Below are 26,531 nucleotides of genomic sequence, written 5' to 3'. Positions count from 1 at the left end.
GCGTTTATATTTGGAGTTCAGTATTTAAAACTACATCTTGCTTAGGAGAATAGAATTCTGTATACGGTAGAAAAAAAAGGTTGAGAATAAAAGTAAATAAGGAATGAAGGCGTACGAAAGTTGCGCGCGATCCTAACGCTCCAAAAGTTTGGAGTTTTAGAATCTAGGTTGACATGTTCGTACTTTATACCGATTTGTAGCGGTTATATTTGGAGTTCAGTTTTAAAAATTACATCTTGCTAAGAAGAATAGAATTCTGTATACGATAGAAAAAAAAGGTTTAAAAATGAAAGTAAGTAAGGAATGAAGACGGAAAAAAGTAGTGCACGCTCTTAACGCACCAAACTGATGCTACGGTCTTGGCACTTATGCTTTTGTTTAGATACCGGCCATTTAATTTCCTTTGACATGATTATTATATATTTTTTATGGAATAAATTGAAATATTTTGTTCTAGAAACATATCAAGTAAACTAATTATTATTGAAGCTTAATAAATTAACGATTACAGCTCTTGTTTATAACACAGACATGCATAATGTTAATTTTATGATGAGACAGCGTATAAAGCGGACCCTCTTGATATTTTTCGGCTTTGCATACTTCAAATTAAATGGGTGTCAAAACATTCATGGTTTGTTGTTTATTTTCAAAGAGGTTATTATGTATAATTATATGAAAGGTTATTTACCTTAAATTATCAATTAATTAAAATTATTTAAAGATTCTTGAAAATCCTGGCCGAAAAATTTCAACATTTAAGGGAACATGCACAAGACACAACTGTTGCCGTAACCTCAATTATAATTATGGAAAAATATTGAACAGGACTAATATGTTATTCATATTGCCTGTTTATAATAGATTTATTTAAGTTTAAAATGATACACAATGACCAAGTATATCCCATGTTGTTGTTTTTTCCAGACTCTGTCTCCAGATGTGACCATAGCCAACACCAAACCAAGGTTTGTACAGACTCTAATCCCATCAGAGAAAGAGGTATGGGACATTCCACAGTACAGCATTGACGACCACATCAAGTTTATCAACCATCTTCCCAGAGGTACTTTATTCTCAACAGTTTTCTAGAAATGAATTTAAGCCAGTTGATTTATACAAAGACAGCTAAAATGTATGAAGTCTGTGATAATTATCTGATAACAGTTCCATTAACAAAACCTATTTATTTATTGTTACAAAGACAGTTGAACATGTGAATTATTGATTTAACAGTTTATCAGTTTTTGTTTTAAGTTGTCATAAGGCTTGTGGCAACGAATAACTATCGTATAATAAATAAACTTGTTGCTATTCAACTATACTGTAAGAAGGCATTAAAAGAATGTAAAGTGTACTTTTTGGCATACATGTTATTGTTGCCCTGCATAGCAGCTGGTCTCTACATAGCAACATGTCCATGCAAAGCAACACTTCCCTGAATAGAAACACATCCCTGCATAGCAAAACTTCTCCCTTGTGGAGTTTTGATCTGATTTATAACTTTTTACCAAAAGTCAATTGATGAAAAAAGTATGTGGTAGTTAAAGTATAATAAATTGGTTGTCTTTAATAAATTGAAGAGTTGAGCAGACAATTGTGCACTCTAAATTTTAGAATTGTTCTCGGAAATGTCTGCTGATGCTGTGATGAACCCATTTGAGCATTTTCATGACTCGGTTGCCAGGCGAGGGTTCAAGCAGTGCGTCTGGTCACCTCTTGGCATGGATCCACTGGAAAGGTGGGAGGAAGATATTTATGTAGGGAAAGATCTAGAGGGAAGTAGCAAAGTGTTAGGAACTGGGCCACTTTCCCTTCTGCAACTCTGCATATAAATGCTAGAAGAGTGAACATCTCCTTATATTTGATAGTGTTTTGACAATAATCAATGGCAATCAAAATACTTTGCACAAAAACCTTAATTGCAAGTGTAAGAAACTCTGCTGATTCAGAATATTGATGTAAATGTCACCAGTGCCTTTAAAGACTCCAGAATAGCTATTGATTTTCACTGCTTCACCAGTTGAGCGATCGTGAATTTCACCATTTTCCAAAAATTGTCCCAGATTAAAAAAAAAGACTTGTTCTATGCAATCAATTTAAATATCACTCATGACTTCCAAATCTGTTTTCAATATTTTAAGATGGAATAAGCTATTTGTATTTGTATTACTCTTCAGCATTTGTTTTGGATAATATGCATTCCATGTGTTCACAACTAAACAATATAATTCAAAGCTCAAAAGTAAGTCATGGACTAGTGTCACTAAACTTTATGCATAAACATGTTTTAGATAAATTAAACAATGTATGAATGTGATATATTTATTCACCAAGATTTTTCACAATACAAAAGTATGATATAAATATCTCAAGAAACCTGATGTTTTAACAGAACTGAGTTTGAGTATTTATCTAAAATCTAGAAAACGAAGTGTGAAATGACATGGCCGAAGGTGACTTAGGCTCCATTTGTCATTGTCAGATGTCTACTCAGGTGCAACTTAAATGTGTCTTGTTCTGAGAAAATTGTGCTTAATGCAATTGCGTAAAGTGTCATCCCAGATTAGCCTGGGCAGTCCGCACAGGCTAATCAGGGACGACACTTTCCGCTTAAATTAGATTTTCGGTTAAAAGGGTCTTCCTTTAAACAAAAAATACCATTGAAGCGGAAAGTGTCGTCCCTGATTAGCCTGTGCGGACTGCACAGGCTAATCTGGGACGACACTTTACGCACATGCATTAAGCCCAATTTTTTCAGAACAAGACACAAATGTACCCCGGGTTCTCTTAAGTATGCTTAAATGCACCTTGAATGTATACTTAAAATATACGAACACATACTCGGCCAATTTAGACTGTACCTGAGTTTCATTCCAGACCCAAATCGGATGTTGTAAAACGCACTACGGAATATGAAACAGAATTCTCTTTGAACAAATCCTGCCTCAACATGCTTTTTGAGTAGGATTTTTTTTTATAATATATAGGCCATTTTACAGAATATTGACATAATTATAAACATAATTAATTTGAAAAAAATTAGCCTGCAACGACCAATTTAGCGTAAGAATTCCCGGGTATGTTTCAGTATACTTAAGAGTATCGGGGGTACATTTAAGTATACTTAAGAGTACCCAGGGTACATTTAAGTAGTAGATAATGACCAATGGAGCGTGAGTTATGGGTATTTAGCCTGATATACTAGCTACATCATATGGTAATGAAAGTAATGTATATGAGCTGTGTCATGCAAAATGGGACTACGCCTTAGGACGTTTCCAAACTGTTTAGTCCAAGATATGTCGCTAAATCGGTAATTTCTGTGAATGAGACTATTGAAAATGTTAAGTGTGGTCTGAAGCTACACAGGTCACATATGGTATAATACCCATCTTTGCAAGATGTGGATCATATAGAAACTCTTAACCCTTTGCATGCTGGGAAATTTGTCGTCTGCTAAAATGTCGTCTGCTGAATTTCTAAAATTAGCATTTTCTTTGATTTTTTTCAAAGAATACTATCAGAATAGCAAACAGTTTGGATCCAGATGAGAAGCCACGTTCTGTGGCGTCTCATCTGGATCCAAACGGTTTGCAAAGGTCTTCAAAATTCGGTTCCGGCACTGAAAGAGTTAAAACACAACAATACTAAGTTAACATTTTCAAAGCTCCCTTTAACCCTTTACCACTTACATACGAATTTTTACGCATTTGTAGTCCAAAAGAAAGATACATTTATTTAAATACCTTTCTTTCTAGATTCAAGTTTTAAAGGCTTCATTTCCAACCCTTACACACTGATGAGCAGCAAACAGCATAAAACCTGAACAGTCTGCAAGTTATTCGCAGGTTGTTCTGGATTTATGCTGGTTGCAAAAGCCATTTTCACTTTGCTTCTGAGTGAGAAAGAGTTAATACATAACAAACATAGGAGCAAACAGTATGGGCGACTTACAGATTTAAATGAATTTTTGGAATTCACTTTATTATTTACTAAGAATCTTGGTGAGTACATGCCCAGATTAACAATTGTTCCTGTGTCTATTCAGGTCCATCCTGGCCACTCTGTCCCATGATCACAGGCTGTGCATATTCTCCCAGATGGACTCATTCATCAAATGGCAAAAGGTGACATTCAAGTTAAACTGATTTGTGTTAATAAAAATAAATAATTTTCCTCAAAATCATGCTATTGATCAGTGAGTTAATTGCTCCTCTTTCAGCTGATCTCCCTTTCAATTCCAAGATTGTTCCATAAAAGTTTGTTAACTTTGATACAAAGTGTATTTAAAGCTATGTCATGGATGAGCCCAGGTATAGGGATTTTTTTTTATTGCCCATGAGATGTTAAAAAATCTTATCTCTGACTTATTTTAAGACAACTAATCTAAGGTTCTTTGCAGTCTGATCTGGATCTCCCCTGTCTGCTGTTAAGTCACTCAAGGTTTCATGGAGCTACTCTGTTTGCTGTTAAGTCACTCAAGGTTTCATGGAGCTACTCTGTCTGCTGTTAAGTCACTCAAGATTTCATCAGATCATAAGTGGACATGGCAGCTCCTGATCAGACTGCGCAGGTGCATACGGCATAAGACCCATTTTCATATGATGTGGCTAATTTTACCGCATTACTGTTATTCTAATCTTCCAGGTAGCAGAGCTTTCCCTGCTTCGTTGCGAGGGAATCCCACCTCCGGACTCGTGTCGTGAGACTGCCAATTATGAGAAGTACAGAGACTGGTGTTACTCACATATCTCAACAGGTAGCTACCTTTTAGCCACTACTGTGTTTTTATTTGTATAAGGGGTAAATTGTGATCCAAATGTTTGCTGACAGGGTAAATAACTCAATATTAAAGTAGTAGATTTCAGTGAAATAATTATAAACCAGCTTGTGCCTAGTTCTGAATATTATGTACAATAGCATTCTTGTGGTTCAATTGTAAGATGGTGACAATGTACAGCTTTGCTGATCATCCATTTGTGTGTTTAGTTTTTCTTTTTACATAAATGCTATCTGTATAATTGATAAAAATGTCTAGTTTGTTCCATAAATAAGCTAATGTCAATCTTCAATGTATAACCCTGACCATATACTGGAAAGAATTGTGAACAACTTCATTTAATCTTAATGTCCACGTCTTTTACAAACCTAAGCTGTTCATACAATTGAAGGAGAACATATTTATCACATGTTCAATATTGGTAGAACAAACAATGCTTATGGGATGTTTCTAAGTAGTATTCAGTATTAAATCAAAATTATATCATATTTTGTCTTGAATTTGGAGTCTTTATTTGTTCTTCAGCGGTCGACTGGTATGACTGTTTGGTCCCCGGCTCTGACCCTGTCAAGAAGTGTGCGCTGTTAGCGTCTGGAATGTACACTGGTAGATTGGTCCTGTGGAGGATTGACACACCTCTCAGGGACAAGTAAGGCGTCGAGGGCACTGGTTCAATTAGCTCTTGTGAATGATTTATGAGTTGCAACATAGTTGAATGTCTTGCTATGTGACATTTTGTGTCTGTGTTAAAGGGACTTGTTCATAGGTTTTTGTATTTTGAAAAATACCATTACATTAATTTATTAAAGTGATATTATGCGCATTTTTAGCTCATCTATTTTTTGAAAAAAGAATTATGAGCTATTGTCATCACCTTGGCGTTGGGGTCGGCGTCCGGTTAAGTTTTGCGTTTTGGTCCACTTTTCTCATAAAGTATCAATGCTATTGCATTCAAACTTGGTACACTTACTTACTATCATGAGGGGACTGGGCAGGCAAAGTTAGATAACTCTGGCGTGCATTTTGACATAATTATGTGCCCTTTTTATACTTAAAAAATTGAAAATTTTGGTTAAGTTTTGTGTTTAGGTTCATTTTATTAGCTCATCTATTTTTTGAAAAAAAATTATGAGCTATTGTCATCACCTTGGCGTCGGCGTTGGCGTCGGCGTCCGGTTAAGTTTTGCGTTTAGGTCCACTTTTCTCAGAAAGTATCAATGCTATTGCATTCAAACTTGGTACACTTACTTACTATCATGAGGGGACTGGGCAGGCAAAGTTAGATAACTCTGGCGTGCATTTTGACAGAATTATGTGCCCTTTTTATACTTAAAAAATTGAAAATTTTGGTTAAGTTTTGCGTTTAGTTCCACTTTTCTCAGTAAGTATCAATGCTATTGCATTCAAACTTGGTACACTTACTTACTATCATGAGGGGACTGGGCAGGCAAAGTTAGATAACTCTGGCATGCATTTTGACAGAATTATGTGCCCTTTTTATACTTAGAAAATTGACAATTTTGGTTAAGTTTTGTGTTTAGGTCCATTTTATTCCTTAAGCATCAAAGCTATTGCTTTCATACTTGCAACACTTACTAACTATCATAAGGGGACTGTGCAGGCAAAGTAATGTAACTCTGACTGGCATTTTGACAGAATTATGTGCCCTTTTTATACTTAGAAAATTGAAAATTTGATTAAGTTTTGTGTTTAGGTCCACTTTATTCCTACAGTATCAAAGCTATTGCTTTCATACTTGCAAGATTTATGAACTATCATAAGGGGACGGTGCAGGCAAAGTTATGTAACTCTGACTGGCATTTGGACGGAATTATGGGCCCTTTATACTTAGAAAATTGAAAATTTGGTTAAGATTTATGTTTTGGTCCACTTTACCCCTAAAGTATCATAGATATTGCTTTCATACTTGGAACACTCACAAACTATCATAAGGGTACAGTAAAAGGACAAGTTGCATAACTCTGGTTGTCATTGTTACGGAATTATGGCCCTTTTTTGACTTAGTAACAATTAATATATGGTTAAATTTTGTGTTTCGATCCACTCGAAGTATCAAGGCTATTGCTTTCAAACTTCAAATACTTACATGCTATCATGAGGTTACTGTACCTGGCAACTTGAATTTTACTTTGACCTTTGAATGACCTTGACTCTCAAGGTCAAATTATTAAATTTTGCTAAAATTGCCATAACTTCTTTATTTATGATTAGATTTGATTGATACTTTGATGAAACTACTCTTACCTGACATACCACAATAGACTTCACCCAAACCATCCCCCGTGCCCTCCCCCCCCCCTCCCCCCTCCCCCCCCCCCCCCCTAATTTTTTTTTTTTTTTTTTTTTTTTTTTTTTTTTAAGATCATCTCACAAATGACCACCACATCCTCACACTATACCCCCACCCCACCCCCCACCCCCCCCCACCCCCAATTTTTTTTTTTTTTTTTTTTTTTTTTTTTTTTTTTTTTTTTTAAGATCATCTCACAAATTATCACCACACCCTCACACTATACCCCCCCCCCATTTTTTTTTTTAAAACGGTTATGTTTGAAATACCGTCCAACCATCGCACCCAAACCCCCCCCCCCCCCCCCCGCTCCGATTTTTTTTTTTTTTTTTTTTTTTTCGCTTTTTTGGAAGATAATGTAATAAATGTCCACAACCCCACACTATACACCCCTCTTCACTCCACTCCTCCCTCCTTTGTGATTGAAAATGAGAGTCCCTTCACCTTTAAAAAGAAAATAGATGAGCGGTCTGCACCCGCAAGGCGGTGCTCTTGTTCCTTAAGTATCAAAGCTATTGCTTTCATACTTGCAACACTTACTAACTATTATATGGGGACTGTGCAGGCAAAGTAATGTAACTCTGACTGGCATTTCGACAGAATTATGTGCTCTTTTTATTCTTAGAAAACTGAAAATTTGGTTAAGTTTTGTGTTTAGGTCCACTTTATTCCTAAAGTATCAAAGCTATTGCTTTCATACTTGCAACACTTACTAACTATCATAAGGGGACTGTGCAGGCAAAGTTATGTAACTCTGACTGGCATTTTGACGGAATAATGGGCCCTTTATACTTAGAAAATTGAAAATTTGGTTAAGTTTTGTATTCGGTCCACTTTACCCCTAAAATATCATAGATATTGCTTTCATACTTGGAACACTCGCAAACTATCATAAGGGAACAGTAATGGACTAGTTGCATAACTCTGGTTGTCATTTTGACGGAATAATGGCCCTTTTTTGACTTAGTAACTTTGGATATATGGTTAAATTTTGTGTTTAGATCCACTTTACTTCTAAAGTATCAAGTCTATTGCTTTCAAACTTCAAGCACTTTCATGCTATCATGAGGGTACTGTACCTGGCAAGTTGAATTTTACCTTGACCTTTGAATGACCTTGACTCTCAAGGTCAAATTATTAAATTTTGCTAAAATTGCCATAACTTCTTTATTTATGATTAGATTTGATTGATACTTTGACAAAACAACTCTTAACTGACATACCACAATAGACTCCACCCAAACCATCCCCAAGCCCCCCCCCCCACCCCGAATCCCCCCCCCCCAATTTTTTTGTCTTAAAGATCATCTAATAAATGACCACCACATCCTAACACTATACCCCCTCCCCCGAGCCCACCCCCACCCCTAAATTTATTTTTTATAAACACGGTTAAAAAACACAAATATTTTTTGTATTATTTTATTTTTCAAATACTGTCCAACCATCCCACCCAAGAATCCCCCCCCCCCTCAAAAAAAATTGCATTTTTTTGCATTTTTGGAAGAAAATGTAATAAATGACCACGGCCCCACACTATACACCCCCCTCCACTACACCCCTCCTTTCTTTGTGATTGAAATTGAGATAGGTCCCTTCACCTTTAAAAAGAAAAATAGATGAGCGGTCTGCACCCGCAATGTGGTGCTCTTGTTCACTGTTGAATAGAGCTGAAAAGAATTAACAGGTCAAAAGAGTAAGTTAAAATGTGGTAACTGACCAATTATCTGCAACTCATCTTGCTACCAGTTGTTTATAACAAATATATATTATATTCAATATTTTACATGACTGTCCTAGTCCCATACATGCCAGAATATTTTAGGTCCAAAGCAGGACATTCCATAAAAAATTGTCGGGACATTTGACCAAAAAGCAGGACACCTAAAACGATCTATCATTCCACCTTTACTGTAGTCAGTATAGTACTAACAAAAACTCTTGATACTTTTATTCAAGACATAAAACATCTGATATGAAGCATGAAATCTAAAACATAACAATAACAGTTTTATTAAATAAGACAATAGCAAACAACGAAGATAATATTCATCTTTTTAGAGTACAAAATCTGGAACATTACGACAACAATAAAACTCATTATATTACTTTCAATGGCAAACGCAGGAGAGGCTATCCAGTACACTCAAAGTACGGGTTACAGTAAACTTTTTACCGAACAGTTACATCAGCTTGACACGGAATGCGCGGCCGTACACATTTTCGAGGTAGGTTTTTTGATGAAGCAAATCGTCTTTGTGTTCATTTTAACTGCCAACAACGCCTCAACCGTTCTATGGCCCAGATTTTCTGTAAAAGACTCATTAATGACGTGGAGTTAAACCGTTTCGAACAAAGACAAAAACAAACACATTTTCAACATTTTTTTCATTATAATACATCTATCGATAGCAATAAACGACCACTATCTTGAAGACCACCATGGTGTAAATGCCTGATAAAATCAATAATTAGCTGATAAATCGCTGATAACATGTCATAAACAACACTGGTACACACAAGAAGTAGAATTGGATTGTTAATTGGGGGGCAATAAAGGGATTAGCGGTGGTAAGTGTAAGCGAAACAGAGCTTGAATAGCGAATTTTATTGGGAACCTATAGACCTTACATTGTTTTTTACGAATGTTGGGACAAATCGTCTCATATCCGTACGCCGGGACAAAGGGCCCAAAAGCGGGACTGTCCCGCCAAGATCGGGACGTCTGGCATGTATGCCTAGTCCTCTAAGCCGAGCGGAACTGTCTTTTTATTAGGATCGGAGTTAGTGTTCGTGTGTCGTATGAAAGAATCTGCACTAAAACTAAATTTAGATTCACATCGTAAATCGAATCATTTCTGTTGTCAGTTGTCAAAACAAAAGTACGGTTGATATTCAAATGCATTATTTTTCTCTTTCCTGGATATTGTTTTAGTATGTTGATGCTGCATTAACAAATATAAGTGTATATGAAGTGAAAACACCTTAAATAAACAACAGTTGCGATAAACACCTGTGAACATAGCATTTACTGTTAGATGTGCATAATATCACTTTAACAAAACTGTTAAATTTGGAAAAGATTTAAATTATTATACTTACAAAGGAAAGGATAAAATACAAGAAAATTTCTATCCTGGTGATTGAACTTGGGACCTCAAGAAGCAAAATGCTAACCCCTACCACTACACAAGCAGGGTTTTGAATGGGTAACGTAGTTAAACCTCTGTAATACATAGTTGTTGCTAAATTAAAAATGAAAAGCGATAAATGCTCGTATTATTTTTTATGGTTGTCATTTATGATAATCAATAAAGAAACATATGTTTTAAATATTTTTTCAAAGTCAGTAATATTATTTTGCTTTTTTGAATACATTGCATACATTATTTAATTGTCTATGACAATATTTTTGAAAATTGTAATTTTGGCAAACTGCAAACACGTACCTTTAATATACAATATCAAGTACCGGTATTTATCATTCAACATATTTACTTCAGCTAAATTAAATCCAAAGCCTGAGATTATAGATACATGATAGAGTTCTTTTCCTGGGCAGAACCAGGGCTGGTATTCCTCTGCCTATTCTTAAACTTAAGAATATATAGCAGGCATAGACTCCTTTCTGCACGTAAATGTATACAGGCCACAAAGGTTGCTTATTTCATAGTCAAATTGGTCTAAATTAGGAATTTGGAATTGTGTAATTAGAGGCGTTAAATTTCACGTCATTTTCAATTGTCTTATACAGATAGAACATTACAATTTTATGAATATTTATGCCCCCCTTCGAAGAAGAGGGGGTATATTGCTTTGCTCATGTCGGTCGGTCGGTCGGTCTGTCGGTCGGTCCGTCCACCAGGTGGTTGTCAGACGATAACTCGAGAAAGGCTTGGGCCTAGGATCATGAAACTTCATAGGTACATTGATCATGACTCGTAGATGACCCCTATTGATTTTGAGGTCACTAGGATAAAGGTCAAGGTCACAGTGACCAGAAATAGTAAAATGGTTTTTGAATGATAACTCAAGAACGCATACGCCTAGGATCATGAAACTTCATGGGTAGATTGATCATGACTTGCAGATGACCCCTATTGATTTTGAGGTCACTAGGTCAAAGGTCAAGGTCACGGTGACCCGAAATAGTAAAATGGTTTCCGGATGATCCCAACTCAAGAACGCATACGCCTAGGATCATGAAACTTCATGGGTAGATTGATCATGACTCGCAGATGACCCCTATTGATTTTGAGGTCACTAGGTCAAAGGTCAAGGTCACGGTGACCCGAAATAGTAAAATGGTTTTCGGATGATAACTCAAGAACGCATACGCCTAGGATCATGAAACTTCATAGGTAGATTGATCATGACTTGCAGATGACCCCTATTGATTTGAGGTCACAAGGTCAAAGGTCAAGGTCACGGTGACCTGAAATAGTAAAATGATTTTTGGATGATAACTCAACAACGCTTTTGCCTAGGATCATGACACTTCATAGGTACATTGATCGTCACCCGCACATGACCCCTATTGATTTTCAGGTCACTAGGTCAAAGGTCAAGGTCACAGTGACAAAAATCGTATTCACACAATGGCTGCCACTACAACGGACAGCCCATATGGGGGGCATGCATGTTTTTACAAACAGCCCTTGTCTGTATTTGTATGCCCCTGTAGGGTGGCATATAGCATTTGCACTGTTCATCAATCCGTCAGTCTGTTCTGCAATGTTTCTGGATGTTTTTTACTCAACGTTTTCAGATATTGACCTGATTTTTGGTGAGTGTGCCTACATGACTTACAAATCTACTCTATAATTATCGTTTTCCAGAAAAAATTTACGCAACACTTTCAGATATTGAGCTGATTTTTGGTATGTGAGACTACCTGCATGACCTAAAGTTATGGCCCTTGGAATTTGACAATTTCCATATAATAACCATTTTCCGGAGTTTTTTTACGTAATGCTTTAATATATGGATCTGATTTTTGATATGTTAGTCTTCCTACATGACTTGCAGATAAAGTGTGAGTTTCGTTCCCGTAAATTGATTTTTGGCAAAGTTATGGGCCTTGGACTTAATTTTTTTGGAATGGTTAAATACATATCTAAGTGGTAAAGGTTATATTACATATTTAAGTGGTAAAGGGTTAAATACGTATCTAAGTGGTAAAGGGTTAAATACGTATCTAAGTGGTAAAGGGTTAAATACGTATCTAAGTAAAGAGTTAAAGACCTATCTCAATGGTTAAGGGTTAAATACGTATTTAAGTGGTAAAGGTTTGAATACCTATCTAGCTAAGTGGTAAAGGGTTAAATATGTATCTAGCTAAGTGGTAAAGGGTTAAATACGTATCTAAGTGGTACAAGGTTAAATGCGTATCTAAGTGGTACAGGGTTAACATACCAAGCTGACCTATCCTTATATTATCACATATCACATATCATATATCAACTAGAAATTATTGGATTAAAAATTATATTTGTCAGGGCTGTTCGTATCTTTGATCAATTTGTTATCCAAAATATCCAAAATATATGGAGATCTTTATGACAACTATTGAAATCAGTCATACTTGGTTGTGTTTTTTGTTGCCAAATCTACCATGCACTGGTGTTTCAGGTCAGGCTGCTCCATTATCCAAGAGGTAGACTCAGTGCACACAAAACAAGTCAAGTGTATGAAATGGGCCCCAGACATAGGTATGGGTTAATTTTTAGCTCGACTATTATATATGTAATATATATAGTGGAGCTATCCTACTCACCCTGGTGTCAGCGTGTGCGTTGGCGTTGGCGTGTGTGTTGGCGTTTGCGTGCAAATGTTAAAGTTTGCGTACTACCCCAAATATTTTCAATGTCCCTTGACATATTGCTTTCATATTTTGCATACTTGTTTACCAACATGTCCCCAACCTATAAACAAGAGCAGACCACTGTATCAAGCATTTTGACAGAATTATTGCCCCTCTTATACTTAGAATATTTATATTATTGATAAATCTATGTTAAAGTTTGCGTACTGCCCCAAATATTTCCTATGTCCCTTGACATATTGCTTTCATATTTTGCATACTTGTTAACCAAACATGACCCCAACCTATAAATAAGAGCAGATCACTGTATCAAGTATTTTGACAGAATTATTGCCCCTTTTATACTTAGAATATGCATATTATTGATAGATCTATGTTAAAGTTTGCATACTACCCCAAATATTTTCAATGTCCCTTGACATATTGCTTTCATATTTTGCATACTTGTTTACCAACATGACCCCAACCTATAAACAAGAGCAGACCACTGTATCAAGCATTTTGACAGAATTATTGCCCCTCTTACACTTAGAATATGCATATTATTGATAAATCTATGTTAAAGTTTGCATACTGCCCCAAATATTTCCTATGTCCCTTGACATATTGCTTCCATATTTTGCATACTTGTTTACCAACATGACCCCAACCTATTAACAAGAGCAGACAACTGTATCAAGCATTTTGACAGAATTATTGCTCCTTTTGTACTTAGATAATTGAACATTTTGCTTACATTGCCATAACTTCTTTATTTATGATCATATTTTATTAAAACTTTGACAAAAACAACACTTACCTGAATACCACAATGGATTCCACCCATACAATACCCCACGCTCCAAACCAGAATCCCTGCCCCCCCCCATCTCCCCCTCCCTCCGATAAAAAAAAATAAAAAAAAATTCCTTTTTTTATTTTTGAAAGATCGTCTAATAAATGACCACACCCCACATTATACCCCCTCTTAACCCCCCCCCCCCTAACCCCCCCAAAAAAATTTATTTTATTTTTTTCCTTTTTTTATTTTTGAAAAATTGTTGAATAAATTATTGGATATGAACAATTTCTTTATGATGGCTTACGTAATACTGTCATGCACTCGAATAGTCGAGCGCGCTGTCCTCTGACAGCTCTTGTTTTGTCTTGTAGTTATCCCTGTAATATGATAAATTGGAATATAACAATGCTATTAAAATTCACTTATTTTCACTTCATTGAAATTTATCAGTAATTTAAAACAATGATTTTTAGTTCGACTATTATATATGAAATATATATAGTGTAGCTATCCTACTCACCCCGGCGTCTGCGTTAGCATTAGTGTCTGCATGCAAATGTTAAAGTTTTCGTACTACCCCAAATATTTTCTTTCTCCCTTCACATATTGCTTTCATATTTTGCATACTTGTTTACCAACATGACCCCAACCTATTAACAAGAGCAGACAACTCTCTCAAGCATTTTGTCATAATTATGCCCCTTTTTCCACTTAGAATATGCAGCAAATGTTAAAGTTTTCGTACTACCCCATTTATTTTCATTGTCCCTTGACATATTGCTTTTATATTTTGCATACTTGTTTACCAACATCACTCCAACCTATAAACAAGAGCAGACAACTCTATCAAGCATTTTGTCATAATTATTGCCCCTTTTATACTTAGAATATGCATATTATTGATAAATCTATGTTAAAGTTTGCGTACTACCCCAAATATTTCCTATATCCTTTGACATATTGCTTTTATATGTTGCATACTTGTTTACCAACATGACCCCAACCTATAAACAAGAGCAGACCACTGTATCAAGCATTTTTACATAATTATGGTCCCTTTTACACTTAGATAATTGAACATTTTGCTTAAATTGCCATAACTTCTTTATTTATGATCACATTTTATTATTACTTTGACAAAACAACACTTACCTGAATACCACAATGGATTCCACCCAAACAATACCCCACGCCCCTACCAAAATCCCTTCCCCCCCCCCCCCACCTCACCCCCCCCCAATTTTTTTTTTTAAACATCATCTTATAAATTACCACACCCCACATTATGCCCCCCTCTCACCCCCACCCACCCTACCCCACGCCCACCCCCCCCCAAAAAAAAAATATATATATTTTTAAACATCATCTTATAAATTACCACACCCCACATTATACCCCCCTCTCACCCCCCCATCCTACCCACCGACCCCCCCCCCCAAAAAAAACACTTTTTTTATTACCACACCCCACATTATACCCCCCCCCCCCCATTTTTTTTTTTCCTTTTTTTATTTTTGAAAGATCGTCTAATAAATTATTGAATATGAATTTCCCCATGATGGCTTACGTTATACTGTCAAGCACTGGAATAGTCGAGCGCGCTGTCCTCTGACAGCTCTTGTTATTTATCCAATTAATTATTTACGATGACACCTTTATTAAAGAAGAAAATGCAAGAAAGTTGTCCCAGCGTTCTACATTTTTATTTATTTAACAGGAAACAAATACATGTTTAAAGTCATTTTAAATCATTCGCTTTAGGTGCCTTGGCAGTGGCCTATGTTGATGGACGTGTGTACCTACTGACCTTTGACCTTCGTTGCTATGACAGTTTCACTATCCGGCCTCGCACACTGTGTATTCATGGCGACTCAGACTTGATGCCTGTCTCCAGCATGATATATCTACCTCAGAAAAACGTGGGTTGTATAATTTCACAAATTGTTTTTTGTTGCATTCAGTCAGTGTTCTGACAGTCCACTTAGCTAGCTCAATTGCTTGACAATCCCAAAGCTAAAGGCATTGGCTGATATCAATTTTATTGTACGATAAAAAAACTTAGCCTACACTCTAAAGAATAATTGTAACTTGCAGTTTGTTCAGGATTAATGCTGTTTTCCGCTCATCAGTAACTTATGGTCGGAAATTATTGCTTTAAAACTTGATTCTAGTAAGAAAGGCCTTAAATATTATTTGATTTGCATGTTTATGTGATAAAGGATTAATGTTAGTGAGCAATGGAGGGGATTTGATTTCAGGAAAGCTACTGGTTGCTAGTCAACAAAGAGCAGTATTACTTACTCTACCTCCTACAACATGATGGTAACCACGGTGATGTGAAGGTCACCTACTCCAGTCATCTGACCCTAGACTGTGGGCTGCATTCTGCAGGTATGCTACAGGATGTTTAGCAAGGATTTAAACAAATTTTGAAATTTGTGTTATTCTTTGACAGGCATCAAACAGGCTGTTTCTAGTCAATAATGAAAGTTTGGCCAATTAAGATGAAACCTAAGATAAATAGATTTGGTAGGTTGTGTAATTGGGGACAGTCAAGTCAAGGTCAAGGTCACTGTTACTGGAAAATTGTATCTAAGTAGCTAACATTGATGCCTATCTTGAGATTGCCTTTGGGAGCTGTTCTTAAAATAAAAAATTAGCAAACATAGGGTTTCCAGTGAATAACTTTAGTATGCATTTACCAATTTTGATGAAACTCAAAGTATAGCTTGCCTGCAAAGGTTAAGGTCACTGTTTATAGGTTTGAAAAACAGTTTCTGCTCAATAACTTGAGTTTGGACTGGAGGATAGTGCTTAAATGTTGTGGTTATGAAGCAAACATGCAGTTCTAGCTTTGGATTGTATTGGGGCCAGGCAGTGTAAGGTCAAGGTTATTGTAACTAAAAATTAAAAATAAACATTTTCTGCTCATAATCATAAGTTCAGGATCGAGGTTTGGTGCTGAAATTTTGTACGTTGATAGCTTCTGTGCAGACACAGATTGTGATTGCACATATTGAGTAAATTAATAATTTAAACATAATTTAAACCTTGTTTTATTTCATTGTCAGGTTTCTTGTTTGGCATAATTTATTGCCAGTTTTTATCAGAGAACTATCAACCAAGCTAGCTTGCTCAGTTGGTAGAGCACTTGATTTCATCTTTGAATGGGTTGGATTCCTGGCTTGGTCACAAGTTCTGTGGTGATTTGTCATTCTTTCTATGTCCCTTTTGCATCATATCTTTGATTCAAGTTGGGCTTTTGAAAGAACAGTATTTTTTTTGCCCCCGGTAGGGTGGCATATTGAACTGTCCGTCAGTCAGTGTGTCGGTCTGTCTGTCCGTCCGAAAACTTTAATGGCCATAACTTTTTCAATATTGAACAAAGCAACTTGATTTTTGGCATACATGTGCATCTCATGGAGCTGCACATTTTGAGTGGTGAAAGGTCAAGGTCATCCTTCAACGTCAAATGTCAAATATATGGTGTCTGTCCGTCCGTCCGAAAACTTAAACATTGGCCATAACTTTTTCAATTTTCAAGATAGCAACTTGATATTTGGCATGCAGGTCTATCTCATGGAGCTGAACATTTTGAGTGGTGAAAGGTCAAGGTCATCCTTCAAGGTCAATTGTCAAATATATGGCGTCTGTCCGTCCGAAAACTTTAACATTGACCATTACTTTTTCAATATTGAAGATAGCAATTTGATATTTGGCATGCATGTGTATCTCATGGAGCTGCACATTTTGAAAGGTGAAAGGTCAAGGTCATCCTTCAAGGTCAAAGGTCAAATATATGGCATCTGTCCGTACGTCCGAAAACTTTAACTTTCACCATAACTTTTTTATGCCCCTGAAGGGTGGCATATAGTTTTTGAACTGTCCATCTGTCTGTTCGTCAGTCAATCCGTCCGTTCATCAGTCAGTCTGTTTGTCCGTCAGTCCGTCCGTCCGTCCGAAAACTTTAACATTGCCCATAACTTTTGCAATATTGAAGATAGCAACTTGATATTTGGCATGCATGTGTATCTCATGGATTTGCACATATTGAGTGGTGAAAGGTTAAGGTCATCCTTCAAGGTGAAAGGTCTAGGTCAAAGGTCAAATTTTGCAATATTGAAGATAGTTACTTGATATTTGGCTTGTATGTGCATCTCTTGGAGCTGCACATTTTGAGTGGTGAAAGGTCAAGGTCATCCTTCAAGGTCAAAGGTAAAATTTTGCAATATTGAAGATAGCAACTTGATATTTGGCATTCATACATATCTCATGCAGCTGCATGTTTTGAGTGGTAAAAGGTCAAGGTCAAAGGTCAAATTTTGCAATATGCCTATCACATGGAGCTGCACATTTTGAGTGGTAAATGGTCAAAGTCAAGGTCATCCTTCACGGTCAAAGGTCAAAATTTTGCAATATTGAAGATAGCAACTTAATATTTGGCATGCATGTGTATCACATGGAGCTGCAGTTTGAGTGGTGAAAGGTCAAGGTCATCCTTCAAGGTCAAGATCAAAGGTCAAATTTTGCAATATTAAAGATAGCAACTCGATATTTGGCATGCATGAGTATCTCATGGAGCTGCACATTTTGAGTGGTGAAGGGTCAAGGTCATCCGTCAAGGTCAAAGGTCAAATTTTGCAATATTGAAGATAGCAACTCCATATTTTGCATGCATGCGTATCTCATGGAGCTGCACATTTTAAGTGGTGAAAGGTCAATGTCATCCTTCAAGGTCAAAGGTAAAATATTGACTTGACCGTGGTAATATAGCAGAAAGATTACTTTGACAGCCTTGTTTTTCTGTTGACTTCTACAGTTCCTGGGAATGTGAAGCAGAGTCATTAAGAAAACTATGTTAAACTTGTCCATTGTCTTTATTAACCAGTGCCTTTTTGAGCTGCTGGCAAAAGTTAAATAGATCTGTAGGAATACGAAGGTAATAAGTGAAATAATCCAAACAGTAAACTGTTATTTAGCCTTGATTTGTGAAAAGGTGGTTTAATACATGTGCATAAATGTCATCCCAGATTAGCCTGTGCAGTCAGCCGTGGTGTGGTGGATATGGTGTCTGCTTAGCGATCAGGAGGTCTTGGGTTCGATCCCCATTGTGGGAGCGCTCCGTTCTTTAGATTTCCCCCATAGACACCAGTATTGGTTCTAGTCCCAGAAAATGGACTCGAGTGTTTCAAATAAGCCTTAGGCTTTCTATTCAATTGAGTAAAAATAAACAGGTTTAAACTAATAAGGGAGGACACTTTCCGCTTTTATTGTGCGGACTGGAACAACATTTTACGCTCATGCATTAAACCCCCTTTTCACAGAGGGAGGCTCAACAGCCTTCTTGTTGTTGTGTGCAGGTGTGTTTGTGCTGGATAGCAACATTGTGGTGACCATATCAGTAGATGCAGCCATCAACAAGATACTTCTTTACACTGAAACACAAGGTATCAGCATTGATGCAGACACTGAAACACAAGGTATCAGCATTGATGCAGACACTGAAACACAAGGTATCAGCATTGATGCAGATTGTTTTATACTTTTTCCATACTAAGGAAGTCAAGTCATTTGATTCCTTTATTCCCATTAATATCTTCACTTATATTTTCAATATTGGCATCTCTATAGGTTGTTATTGTTGGGCTTATGTATTTCAAAGAATGTTTTTTTTTACAACAATATGCTTAACAGTCTTTAAATGATCTATGTGTTTATTATTGGTTTTTATTAGATGTCTGGTTTCATGAAATGCCAGACAAGTATGTCATGCATGTACAAATTATTTTGCTAGCTTGTTCTTGTTAATAGGTTACGAAATCCTTTTATAAATACACATATGTCTAATGTACAGTGCAATTATATTGGCAATCTGCTTAAAGTTGTTAAACATTTGCATATACAGCATATGTTTGATTCGAGATTATTTACTAATTGCAGGGTTAAAAATCTATGAAGTACTTAATTAATCATGTTAGATCATGTTTCTGTGTGCATTTCAATGTTCATAGTTTATACTAGTATTAGGATATGATATAAAAAATATTGTAATTTTTATACAGTCGAGCGATTCATAATGTTTCTCATGCAATTAAAACACCAACAGTCAACCTAGTATATTAAGACACTCTTATTTTTCTTTCAGATTCAAAAGTTGAGACTGTAGCCTATCAACTGTCCACAGACAACAAACACCTGTGTTTAGGGGCGTGTATTTCACCTAATAAACTCATGGTGGCCTATGTATGTAGGTATGAATTGTTGGACACTTTCTATATTATATCACCTGAAAGAGCAATATTCATGGGTCAATTGTAAGGCAGCATTTTTGTTATTGCCCTTTCTTTGTGCACACAAAATAATGCTAATGTTAACAATAGCAAGTTTGCTTTAGGCATATATTGGGATTGTAATTTGGATCCTGTCGGTTTAAGGTTAAGGTCACTGTCCTAAAAAATAGAAAAAAAGCTTATGCTCAATAAATTATGGTTGCACGGAGGTATTTATCTGATATTGTGTGAGTAGGTATGTTACACAGAGACCAAGCTTCAGGTTGCAATGGAATCCAATAAAGGTCAAGGCTACATGTATTAAAAATGGAAAAAATATTTCTGGTAAATGCCTTGAGTTTGAATGAAGGTATTGCACTGCATGTTTGAGTGTAGGTTGCTACTATGCAGATCTTGGTTGAGAGTACATTGGGGCTAATTGGGTTATTGTAAAGGTCACTGTTACTATAAATAGTGTTCCATTTGCAACCAGTTTTTGTCAAGAATGAGATAACTCATAGAAAAACTTGTTACCCTCAATAACTTGAGTTTGTATGTTGACATTTTAGGACATTTTGTATGTTGATAGCTTACATTCTGATCGAGCTTCAGATTGTGTTTGAGACCAACTGAAGGTCTCTGTTACTTAATATAGGAAACTGTTTTATGCTCTCTAACTGAAGTATGGATATGTTTTATGCTCTCTAACTGAAGTATGGATGGAGGTAGTGTTCTGAAGTATGGATGGAGTAAGTGTTCTGAATTTGTGTTTATTTAGCTTACAAGCAGGCCTAGCTTTGGATTTGGCAAGTACTTAACCCTTTGCATGCTGGGAAATTTGTAGTCTGCTAAAATATCGTCTGCAGAATTTCTAAAATTAGCATTTTCTTCTATTTTTTTCAAAGAATACTATCAGAATAGCAAACAGTTTGGATCCTGATGAGACGCCACGTTCTGTGGAGTCTCATCTGGATCCAAACTGTTTGCAAAGGCCTTTAAAATTCGGTTCCCGCACTGAAAGGGTTAAATGAATGTGTTAACTGTTGAACATCTTGTATCCTAGAATTGCCATGTTTTTGAGACAAAAGAGGAATTAGGGGTATCTATTTCTAGCAGACATATCATGTTATGCCCCGCCAAAGGCGGAGGGATACAGAATTGGCATTTTTCGTCAGTCCGTCACTCTGTCACAAAACTCTTTAGGGCTTTATCTCAGAACCTTTATAAGATATCAACATGAAACTTCATAAGTGTATAGATATCAATGAGGAGAGTGCCATGCACAAGAACCATAACCCTACACTTTCTCAACTAAGAGTTATTGCCCTTTGTTTTTATGTCCCCCACCACTATAGTGGGGGACAAATTGTTTTTGCCCTGTCTGTTGGTCTGTTTGTTTGCCCAAACTTTAACATTTTGCCATAACTTTTGCAATATTGAAGATAGCAACTTCATATTTGGCATGCATGTGTATCTCATGGAGCTGCACATTTTGAGTGGTGAAAAGGCAAGGTCATCCTTCAAGGTCAAAGTTAAAAACAAGGTCAAAGCGGCGCAGAAGGGGACATAGTGTTTCTGACAAACCTATTTCTTGTTTTTATGATGCAACTATTCAGGGCTATAACTCAGATACCATAAAATACTTTAACATGAAACTTCATGGGTGTATTGATATTAATGAGGAGAAATGCCATGCTAAAGAACCATAACCCTTCAAGTTCTTTAATAAGAGATATTGCCCTTTGTTGTTTTTGTATGATGTAACTTTTCAGGACTGTATTTTATGTTTGATACAAGATTTCAACATTAAACTTCATGGGCGTGTAGAAATCAATGGGAAGAAATGCCATGCACTAAACCATAACCCTGCACTTTCTTAAATAAGAGTTATTGCCCTTCATTGTTGTTGTATGTTGCAACTTTTCAGGGCTATATCTCATATACACTACAAGATTTCAACATGAAACTTTATGGGTCTATAGATATCAATTAGGAGAATTGCAATACATAAAAACAATTACCCTACACTTAATAATTTTTTAGGATTATTCTGTACATCATGGAATTTGCATCCATCCATATTAAAAATAAAATTTGAGGGGGGGGGGGGGATATCGATTCAACAAATTTGCTTGTTGGTAATGTAATCTGACCTGACAAAACTCACTGTGTTTAATCTGTATTACAGACCTAGGCCAGGTTTCGACCATTTAGCAGATATCACCAAGAGACGATATACTTATGTCACTCTCAAATGGATTGAAGAGGCAAATCTAGAGTCCCCTAACAATGTTCACTGCATTGATCGTCTTCTAGATATATCAGGTAAGGAAAATCTGATAGGTAAGGGAACTCATTTTCAATGTCTTTGACAGTATGGAAATAAATAAGTTTCTTTGATAGGAAATTATTATCGGTTTCTTTAGTCAGATATGCAAGGATGATCTCTCTCTAGGTAACAAGCAAAGATGCAACAGTTTAACCGGTTAACAAACTAATTTAACGGTTAACTAGTTACATTTTCTGGCAAATGGTTAAGGCTGACGCTTTTTTTAAAAACTGCTTTTTTTATTGATCAAATGAAATGCATTTTCAGGCTTTTCCTCTTCAAACCACATTTTTTGTCTAATCTTCATGGAACTTGGTCAGAACCTTTTTTTCCAATGATATCTCATCTGAGTTCAAAAATGGTTAGTCTGTAGAAAAACCTTGCGCAAGGGATGTGGCAGCTTACCTTATATGGCTATTTTAAAAACTTGTTAACACTCTAGAAGTCTTATTTATATAGTCTAATCTTTATGAAACCTGATGAGAACATTTGTTCTTATGATATATTGGCCGAGTTTAAAAATGATTCCAGTTAGTTGAAAAACATGGCCACCAGAGGACAGAGTAGTTTTCGTTATATGGCTGTAGTTAAACATTGTTAACACTGAAGAAGTCACATTTTAGTTCAATCTTTTCAAAACTTTGGGTAGAACATTTGTTTTAATGTTATCTGGGTTAAGTTCAAAAATGGTTCCGCCGTTCCGGTCTGTTGAAAACCATGGCCACATGGTGGTGGTGCAATTTTTCTTATATGACTAGGGTAAAAGCGTGTTAACATTCTAGAAGTCATGTTTTAAGTTCAATCATTATGAAACTTGGTGAGAGCATTTGTTTTAATGATATCTGTCTCAAGTTAAAAAATGGTTCTAGTCTGTTGAAAACCATGGCCGCCAGGGGGTAGGCCAGTTTTGCTTATATGGCTATAGTAAAACATTATTAACTCTCTAGAATTCACGTTTACAACCCAATCTTTATGAAACATGGTTAGGTAGTTTGTTCAAATGAACGCTGAATTTAAAAAAAAAAAAAGTTCCAGTTTCTTGAAAAACATTGCTGCTCATGGTGGGGGGGGGGGCAGTATTCCTTATATGGCTATGTGGAAACAATGTTAATGCACTAAGTGCCACATTAATTTGCCAATCTTCATCATTTGTCAGAGCATTTGTCCCATTCAAATCTTAGCCGAGTTTGAAACATGTGAGCTGAATGAGTAGGTCACTAGGTTAAATAAAAAAACAACATGTTTATACTCTAGAAGTCAGTTTCTTTGTTTTATCTTCATGAACCTCGGTAAGAACTGTTCCTTTAATGATATTTCACTCAAGTTCACACAAAAAATGGGCCTAGAAATTAGGAAATTATTTTTTTTAAGTGATTTTATTATTTTGATATCGACTTTGTCAGAATAATTTAGTTCCTTAGGATCTCAGTTGAGGGCATGTTTTAAAGAGAGAATTATTATATTTAAAAAATGTATGTTTATCTATGAAACAAACTAAAATAAGGAGGAAGCCCTGGATAAAATATTATTGAATCATAAAGAGCAAACAAACATATGTTTTATTTTTGTTTCAATTATGCCATGTGACACCTTTGTGTAACTAAGCTTAAATTGTAATTGAATGTACCCATAATGATAAACCATTACCATGTCAAAGTATAATATTCAGACCACGTTCACAAAGTTTATAACCATTCCAGTGTCAACTCAACTTAAGACCAATATGACCCTGTAATTTATAACCATTCCAGTGTCAACTCAACTTAAGACCAATATGGCCCTGTAATATATAACCATTCCAGTCTCAACTCAACTTAAGACCAATATGACCCTGTAATTTATAACCATTCCAGTGTCAACTCAACTTAAGACCAATATGACCCTGTAATTTATAACCATTCCAGTGTCAACTCAACTTAAGACCAATATGACCTTGTAATTAATAACCATTCCAGTGTCAACTCAACTTAAGACCAATATGACCCTGTATTTATAACCATTCCAGTCACAACTCAACTTAAGACCAATATGACCTTGTAATTTATAACCATTCCAGTCTTGACTCAACTTAAGACCAATATGACCTTGTAATTTATAACCATTCCAGTCTCAACTCAACTTAAGACCAATATGACCCTATAATTTATAACCATTCCAGTGTCAACTCAACTTAACACCAATATGACCCTGTAATTTATAACCATTCCAGTCACAACTCAACTTAAGACCAATATGACCTTGTAATTTATAACCATTCCAGTGTCAACTCAACTTTAGACCAATATGACCTTGTAATTTATAACCATTCCAGTCTCACCTCAACTTTAGACCAATATGACCCTGTAATTTATAACCAGTCCAGTCACAACTCAATTTAAGACCAATATGACCTTGTAATTTATAACCATTCCAGTCACAACTCAACTTAAGACCATTATGACCTTGAAATTTATAACCATTCCAGTCTCAACTCAACTTAAGACCAATATGACCCTGTAATATATAACCATTCCAGTCTCAACTCAACTTAAGACCAATATGACCCTGTAATTTATAACCATTCCAGTCTCAACTCAACTTAAGACCAATATGACCCTGTAATTTATAACCATTCCAGTCACAACTCAACTTAAGACCAATATGACCTTGTAATTTATAACCATTCCAGTGTCAACTCAACTTAAGACCAATATGACCTTGTAATTTATAACCATTCCAGTGTCAACTCAACTTAAGACCAATATGACCTTGTAATTTTTAACCATTCCAGTCTCAACTCAACTTTAGACCAATATGACCCTGTAATTTATAACCATTCCAGTCACAACTCAACTTAAGACCAATATGACCTTGTAATGTATAACCATTCCAGTGTCAACTCAACTTAAGACCAATATGACCCTGTAATATATAACCATTCCAGTGTCAACTCAACTTAAGACCAATATGACCCTGTAATTTATAACCATTCCAGTCTCAACTCAACTTAAGACCAATATGACCTTGTAATTTATAACCATTCCAGTCTCAACTCAACTTAAGACCAATATGACCCTGTAATTTATAACCATTCCAGTCTCAACTCAACTTAAGACCAATATGACCTTGTAATTTATAACCATTCCAGTCTCAACTCAACTTTAGACCAATTTGGCCCTGTAATTTATAACCATTCCAGTCACAACTCAACTTAAGACCAATATGACCTTGTAATTTATAACCATTCCAGTGTCAACTCAACTTAAGACCAATATGACCTTGTAATTTATAACCATTCCAGTCTCAACTCAACTTTAGACCAATATGACCCTGTAATTTATAACCATTCCAGTCACAACTCAACTTAAGACCAATATGACCCTGTAATTAATAACCATTCCAGTCTCAACTCAACTTAAGACCAATATGGCCCTATAATTTATAACCATTCCAGTCACAACTCAACTTAAGACCAATATGACCTTGTAATTTATAGCAATTCCAGTGTCAACTCAACTTAAGACTAATATGACCTAGTAATTTATAACCATTCCAGTCACAACTCAACTTAAGACCAATATGACCTTGTAATTTATAACCATTCCAGTCTTGACTCAACTTAAGACCAATATGACCTTGTAATTTATAACCATTCCAGTCTCAACTCAACTTAAGACCAATATGACCCTATAATTTATAACCATTCCAGTGTCAACTCAACTTAACACCAATATGACCCTGTAATTTATAACCATTCCAGTCACAACTCAACTTAAGACCAATATGACCTTGTAATTTATAACCATTCCAGTGTCAACTCAACTTTAGACCAATATGACCTTGTAATTTATAACCATTCCAGTCTCACCTCAACTTTAGACCAATATGACCCTGTAATTTATAACCAGTCCAGTCACAACTCAATTTAAGACCAATATGACCTTGTAATTTATAACCATTCCAGTCACAACTCAACTTAAGACCATTATGACCTTGAAATTTATAACCATTCCAGTCTCAACTCAACTTAAGACCAATATGACCCTGTAATATATAACCATTCCAGTCTCAACTCAACTTAAGACCAATATGACCCTGTAATTTATAACCATTCCAGTCTCAACTCAACTTAAGACCAATATGACCCTGTAATTTATAACCATTCCAGTCACAACTCAACTTAAGACCAATATGACCTTGTAATTTATAACCATTCCAGTGTCAACTCAACTTAAGACCAATATGACCTTGTAAT

At 35.9% G+C, this 26,531-nt stretch overlaps 1 protein-coding gene across 3 annotated transcripts in view; it reads left to right on the top strand.

The window, feature by feature from the left end:
- Positions 1-26,531, top strand: part of LOC127856396 (uncharacterized) — a 44,384-nt gene that overhangs the window by 2,605 nt on the left and 15,248 nt on the right. Inside the window, exons 2-12 of one of the 3 annotated variants that reach the window (XM_052392536.1) lie at positions 928-1,066; positions 1,618-1,741; positions 4,052-4,130; positions 4,651-4,762; positions 5,309-5,432; positions 12,726-12,805; positions 15,461-15,618; positions 15,958-16,090; positions 19,060-19,146; positions 19,845-19,950; positions 22,157-22,293. In XM_052392536.1, the coding sequence (XP_052248496.1) occupies positions 928-1,066; positions 1,618-1,741; positions 4,052-4,130; positions 4,651-4,762; positions 5,309-5,432; positions 12,726-12,805; positions 15,461-15,618; positions 15,958-16,090; positions 19,060-19,146; positions 19,845-19,950; positions 22,157-22,293 (1,279 nt within the window). Of the gene's footprint in view, positions 1-927; positions 1,067-1,617; positions 1,742-4,051; positions 4,131-4,650; positions 4,763-5,308; positions 5,433-12,725; positions 12,806-15,460; positions 15,619-15,957; positions 16,091-19,059; positions 19,213-19,844; positions 19,951-22,156; positions 22,294-26,531 lie in introns of all 3 variants that reach the window. The other 2 variants (XM_052392535.1, XM_052392534.1) reach the window with 2 other exon arrangements.

The sequence above is a fragment of the Dreissena polymorpha genome, chromosome 13, assembly GCF_020536995.1.
Source record: "Dreissena polymorpha isolate Duluth1 chromosome 13, UMN_Dpol_1.0, whole genome shotgun sequence".
NCBI classification, from domain to species: Eukaryota; Metazoa; Mollusca; class Bivalvia; order Myida; family Dreissenidae; genus Dreissena; species Dreissena polymorpha.
Note: the sequence above shows the minus strand (reverse complement) of the source record. Positions and strands in the feature narration are given on the sequence as shown.